At 49.9% G+C, this 7500-nt stretch overlaps 1 protein-coding gene across 1 annotated transcript in view; it reads right to left on the bottom strand.

Annotated features, from left to right (window-relative positions):
* The window catches only part of LOC137651158 (shematrin-like protein 1), a 6388-nt gene extending 508 nt beyond the window's left edge, over window positions 1-5880 (bottom strand). The window contains exons 1-3 of the mRNA XM_068384297.1: window positions 5782-5880; window positions 3200-3433; window positions 2362-2503 (exon numbers count right to left, since the gene is read on the bottom strand). Of these exons, the coding sequence (XP_068240398.1) occupies window positions 2362-2503; window positions 3200-3433; window positions 5782-5880 (475 nt within the window). The remainder of the gene's footprint in view (window positions 1-2361; window positions 2504-3199; window positions 3434-5781) is intronic.
* Between the last annotated feature and the right edge of the window lie 1620 nt (window positions 5881-7500).

The following is a 7500-nucleotide window of genomic DNA, read 5'->3' as shown; positions in this document are numbered from 1 at the left end:
CCACACTATATTCCTCCACACCATATCCCTCCTCACAGTAACCCGCCACACCATATCCCTCCTCACAGTAACCCGCCACACCGTATCCCTCCTCACCGTATCCCTCCTCACTATATTCCTCCACACTATATTCCTCCACACCATATCCCTCCTCACAGTAACCCGCCACACCGTATCCCTCCTCACCGTATCCCTCCTCACTATATTCCTCCACACTATATTCCTCCACACCATATCCCTCCTCACAGTAACCCGCCACACCGTATCCCTCCTCACCGTATCCCTCCTCACTATATTCCTCCACACTATATTCCTCCACACCATATCCCTCCTCACAGTAACCCGCCACACCATATCCCTCCTCACAGTAACCCGCCACACCGTATCCCTCCTCACCGTATCCCTCCTCACTATATTCCTCCACACTATATTCCTCCACACCATATCCCTCCTCACAGTAACCCGCCACACCGTATCCCTCCTCACCGTATCCCTCCTCACTATATTCCTCCACACTATATTCCTCCACACCATATCCCTCCTCACAGTAACCCGCCACACCGTATCCCTCCTCACCGTATCCCTCCTCACTATATTCCTCCACACTATATTCCTCCACACCATATCCCTCCTCACAGTAACCCGCCACACCGTATCCCTCCTCACCGTATCCCTCCTCACTATATTCCTCCACACTATATTCCTCCACACCATATCCCTCCTCACAGTAACCCGCCACACCGTATCCCTCCTCACCGTATCCCTCCACACTATATTCCTCCACACCATATCCCTCCTCACAGTAACCCGCCACACCGTATCCCTCCTCACCGTATCCCTCCTCACTATATTCCTCCACACCATATCCCTCCTCACAGTAACCCGCCACACCATATCCCTCCTCACCGTATCCCTCCTCACTATATTCCTCCACACCATATCCCTCCTCACAGTAACCCGCCACACCGTATCCCTCCTCACCGTATCCCTCCACACTATATTCCTCCACACTATATTCCTCCACACCATATCCCTCCTCACAGTAACCCGCCACACCGTATCCCTCCTCACCGTATCCCTCCACACTATATTCCTCCACACTATATTCCTCCACACCATATCCCTCCTCACAGTAACCCGCCACACCGTATCCCTCCTCACCGTATCCCTCCACACTATATTCCTCCACACTATATTCCTCCACACCATATCCCTCCTCACAGTAACCCGCCACACCGTATCCCTCCTCACCGTATCCCTCCACACTATATTCCTCCACACTATATTCCTCCACACCATATCCCTCCTCACAGTAACCCGCCACACCATATCCCTCCTCACAGTAACCCGCCACACCGTATCCCTCCTCACCGTATCCCTCCTCACTATATTCCTCCACACTATATTCCTCCACACCATATCCCTCCTCACAGTAACCCGCCACACCGTATCCCTCCTCACCGTATCCCTCCTCACTATATTCCTCCACACTATATTCCTCCACACCATATCCCTCCTCACAGTAACCCGCCACACCGTATCCCTCCTCACCGTATCCCTCCTCACTATATTCCTCCACACCATATCCCTCCTCACAGTAACCCGCCACACCGTATCCCTCCTCACCGTATCCCTCCTCGCTATATTCCTCCACACCATATCCCTCCTCACAGTAACCCGCCACACCGTATCCCTCCTCACCGTATCCCTCCACACTATATTCCTCCACACCATATCCCTCCTCACAGTAACCCGCCACACCGTATCCCTCCTCACCGTATCCCTCCTCACTATATTCCTCCACACCATATCCCTCCTCACAGTAACCCGCCACACCGTATCCCTCCTCACCGTATCCCTCCACACTATATTCCTCCACACCATATCCCTCCTCACAGTAACCCGCCACACCATATCCCTCCTCACAGTAACCCGCCACACCGTATCCCTCCTCACCGTATCCCTCCACACTATATTCCTCCACACTATATTCCTCCACACCATATCCCTCCTCACAGTAACCCGCCACACCGTATCCCTCCTCACCGTATCCCTCCACACTATATTCCTCCACACTATATTCCTCCACACCATATCCCTCCTCACAGTAACCCGCCACACCGTATCCCTCCTCACCGTATCCCTCCACACTATATTCCTCCACACTATATTCCTCCACACCATATCCCTCCTCACAGTAACCCGCCACACCATATCCCTCCTCACAGTAACCCGCCACACCGTATCCCTCCTCACCGTATCCCTCCACACTATATTCCTCCACACTATATTCCTCCACACCATATCCCTCCTCACAGTAACCCGCCACACCGTATCCCTCCTCACCGTATCCCTCCTCACTATATTCCTCCACACCATATCCCTCCTCACAGTAACCCGCCACACCGTATCCCTCCTCACCGTATCCCTCCACACAATATTCCTCCACACTATATTCCTCCACACCATATCCCTCCTCACAGTAACCCGCCACACCGTATCCCTCCTCACCGTATCCCTCCACACTATATTCCTCCACACTATATTCCTCCACACCATATCCCTCCTCACAGTAACCCGCCACACCATATCCCTCCTCACAGTAACCCGCCACACCGTATCCCTCCTCACCGTATCCCTCCACACTATATTCCTCCACACTATATTCCTCCACACCATATCCCTCCTCACAGTAACCCGCCACACCGTATCCCTCCTCACCGTATCCCTCCACACTATATTCCTCCACACTATATTCCTCCACACCATATCCCTCCTCACAGTAACCCGCCACACCGTATCCCTCCTCACCGTATCCCTCCACACTATATTCCTCCACACTATATTCCTCCACACCATATCCCTCCTCACAGTAACCCGCCACACCATATCCCTCCTCACAGTAACCCGCCACACCGTATCCCTCCTCACCGTATCCCTCCACACTATATTCCTCCACACTATATTCCTCCACACCATATCCCTCCTCACAGTAACCCGCCACACCGTATCCCTCCTCACCGTATCCCTCCTCACTATATTCCTCCACACCATATCCCTCCTCACAGTAACCCGCCACACCGTATCCCTCCTCACCGTATTCCTCCACACTATATTCCTCCACACCATATCCCTCCTCACAGTAACCCGCCACACCGTATCCCTCCTCACCGTATCCCTCCTCACTATATTCCTCCACACCATATCCCTCCTCACAGTAACCCGCCACACCGTATCCCTCCTCACCGTATCCCTCCACACTATATCCCTCCACACTATATTCCTCCACACTATATTCCTCCACACCATATCCCTCCTCACAGTAACCCGCCACACCGTATCCCTCCTCACCGTATCCCTCCACATTATATTCCTCCACACTATATTCCTCCACACCATATCCCTCCTCACAGTAACCCGCCACACCGTATCCCTCCTCACCGTATCCCTCCACACTATATTCCTCCACACTATATTCCTCCACACCATATCCCTCCTCACAGTAACCCGCCACACCGTATCCCTCCTCACCGTATCCCTCCTCACTATATTCCTCCACACCATATCCCTCCTCACAGTAACCCGCCACACCGTATCCCTCCTCACCGTATCCCTCCACACTATATTCCTCCACACTATATTCCTCCACACCATATCCCTCCTCACAGTAACCCGCCACACCGTATCCCTCCTCACCGTATCCCTCCACACTATATTCCTCCACACCATATCCCTCCTCACAGTAACCCGCCACACCATATCCCTCCTCACAGTAACCCGCCACACCGTATCCCTCCTCACCGTATCCCTCCTCACTATATTCCTCCACACTATATTCCTCCACACCATATCCCTCCTCACAGTAACCCGCCACACCGTATCCCTCCTCACTATATTCCTCCACACTATATTCCTCCACACCATATCCCTCCTCACAGTAACCCGCCACACCGTATCCCTCCTCACCGTATCCCTCCTCACTATATTCCTCCACACCATATCCCTCCTCACAGTAACCCGCCACACCGTATCCCTCCTCACCGTATCCCTCCTCACTATATTCCTCCACACCATATCCCTCCTCACAGTAACCCGCCACACCGTATCCCTCCTCACCGTATCCCTCCACACTATATTCCTCCACACTATATTCCTCCACACCATATCCCTCCTCACAGTAACCCGCCACACCATATCCCTCCTCACAGTAACCCGCCACACCATATCCCTCCTCACCGTATCCCTCCTCACTATATTCCTCCACACCATATCCCTCCTCACAGTAACCCGCCACACCGTATCCCTCCTCACCGTATCCCTCCACACTATATTCCTCCACACTATATTCCTCCACACCATATCCCTCCTCACAGTAACCCGCCACACCATATCCCTCCTCACAGTAACCCGCCACACCGTATCCCTCCTCACCGTATCCCTCCTCACTATATTCCTCCACACTATATTCCTCCACACCATATCCCTCCTCACAGTAACCCGCCACACCGTATCCCTCCTCACTATATTCCTCCACACCATATCCCTCCTCACAGTAACCCGCCACACCGTATCCCTCCTCACCGTATCCCTCCTCACTATATTCCTCCACACTATATTCCTCCACACCATATCCCTCCTCACAGTAACCCGCCACACCGTATCCCTCCTCACCGTATCCCTCCTCACTATATCCCTCCTCACAGTAACCCGCCACACCGTATCCCTCCTCACCGTATCCCTCCACACTATATTCCTCCACACCATATCCCTCCTCACAGTAACCCGCCACACCGTATCCCTCCTCACCGTATCCCTCCTCACTATATTCCTCCACACCATATCCCTCCTCACAGTAACCCGCCACACCGTATCCCTCCTCACCGTATCCCTCCTCACTATATTCCTCCACACCATATCCCTCCTCACAGTAACCCACCACACCGTATCCCTCCTCACCGTATCCCTCCTCACTATATTCCTCCACACTATATTCCTCCACACCATATCCCTCCTCACAGTAACCCGCCACACCGTATCCCTCCTCACCGTATCCCTCCTCACTATATTCTTCCACACCATATCCCTCCTCACAGTAACCCGCCACACCGTATCCCTCCTTACCGTATCCCTCCTCACTATATTCCTCCACACTATATTCCTCCACACCATATCCCTCCTCACAGTAACCCGCCACACCGTATCCCTCCTCACCGTATCCCTCCTCACTATATTCCTCCACACCATATCCCTCCTCACAGTAACCCGCCACACCGTATCCCTCCTCACCGTATCCCTCCTCACTATATTCCTTCACACTATATTCCTCCACACCATATCCCTCCTCACAGTAACCCGCCACACCGTATCCCTCCTCACCGTATCCCTCCTCACTATATTCCTCCACACCATATCCCTCCTCACAGTAACCCGCCACACCGTATCCCTCCTCACCGTATCCCTCCTCACTATATTCCTCCACACCATATCCCTCCTCACAGTAACCCGCCACACCGTATCCCTCCTCACCGTATCCCTCCACACTATATTCCTCCACACTATATTCCTCCACACCATATCCCTCCTCACAGTAACCCGCCACACCGTATCCCTCCTCACCGTATCCCTCCTCACTATATTCCTCCACACTATATTCCTCCACACCATATCCCTCCTCACAGTAACCCGCCACACCGTATCCCTCCTCACCGTATCCCTCCTCACTATATTCCTCCACACCATATCCCTCCTCACAGTAACCCGCCACACCGTATCCCTCCTCACCGTATCCCTCCTCACTATATTCCTCCACACCATATCACTCCTCACAGTATCCCGCCACACCGTATCCCTCCGCACCATATCTCTCCTAACCACATCCATCCTCACTATCCCTCCTCACTATATCCCTCCTCACCATATCCCTCCTCACTATATCCCTCAACACCACATCCCTCCATCTGTTCCACAGAGTCTATTCTGGCATACAATATTTACATTGCTAACATTAACAATCACTTGTATACGAAGATCAAATAAACATAAAAAGCATTACGTGTTTCTCCTGGTAAATGACTCTTGACTCTTCAGTTGAAGTATATTTGCTGAAGAATTGCAGCTTCAAAAGCTTTTTGAAACAACGTAAACTACAAAAGAATCCTGAAATGACCAGTCTCTCATTATATTTTGAATTTATTGTTCTTTTATGTACTTCAATTTTGTTTCGAGCACATTTCATCATCTAATTGCTGGTGGTACTGATGTTGTTAAAACTTTTAGCTTTCTCCAATTAGGCAAAGTAAAACTGCATGCAAACAGAATGAGAGAACCAGGAGCAGACCTAATGAGAGACAACAGCTGTACGTTACTTAATTTGATGACATTCAGGCATAACACTTAAATGGTCGAATGAAAAAATTGAAAAGGTCCGAATGAAAAAAGTTGACAGTGACAATTCTAGATAATTATTTGAAATATAGAAATATAAACAACTTTTTATTGTTTTCGAAAGAAAAACGAGTGACAAGATGTTTGAAATACCAGTTTTAGACTAGCCTAGTAGAAACATTGCTGCCTGACAATCAGTTGGACGGGTGTTCAAGCCTAACTCGAGGTTTCGAAAACGACTGACAAGATGTTTGAAATACCAGTCTTAGTTTTAGACTGGCCTGGTGGAAACATCACTGCCTGACAATCAGTTGGACGGGAGTTCAAGCCCAGCTTAAAGTAGATAGTTTCAAGTGGTGTCTGTAACTTCACCATCATAGTGAGATAAGGATGCGGTGTTTGGAGGAACCTATTTGCATACCTGCTGAGTCATCATCAACCATTGCCTGTTCCTCCCTGGTCCTAGCTGGATGGAGAGTGGGCTTAGGTATTAATCATATAGTCACTCTCTAGGACATTGTCCTACCCAATTTTAATCATATAGTCACTCTCTAGGACATTGTCCTACCCGCTTTTAATCATATAGTCACTCTCTAGGACATTGTCCTACCCACTTTTAATCATATAGTCACTCTCTAGGACATTGTCCTTCCCACTTTTAATCATATATTCACTCTCTAGGACATTGTCCTGCCCAATTTTAATCATATAGTCACTCTCTAGGACATTTTCCTACCCAATTTTAATCAAATAGTCGCTCTCTAGGACATTTTCCTGCCCACTTTTAATCATATAGTCACTCTCTAGGACATTGTCCTGCCCACTTTTAATCATATAGTCACTCTCTAGGACATTGTCCTTCCCAATTTTAATCATATATTCACTCTCTAGGACATTGTCCTGCCCAATTGTAATCACATAGTCACTCTCGAGGACATTGTCCTGCCCACTTTTAATCATATAGTCACTCTCTAGGACATTGTCCTGCCCACTTTCAATCATATTGTCACTCTCTAGGACATTGTCCTAGGCAATTTTAATCATATAGTCACTCTCTAGGACATTGTCCTGCCCACTTTTAATCATATAGTCACTCTCTAGGACATTGTCCTACCC

This window comes from Palaemon carinicauda, chromosome 12 (genome assembly GCF_036898095.1).
Source record: "Palaemon carinicauda isolate YSFRI2023 chromosome 12, ASM3689809v2, whole genome shotgun sequence".
NCBI lineage: Eukaryota > Metazoa > Arthropoda > Malacostraca > Decapoda > Palaemonidae > Palaemon > Palaemon carinicauda.
This window is presented reverse-complemented; position numbering and strand designations above follow the sequence as displayed.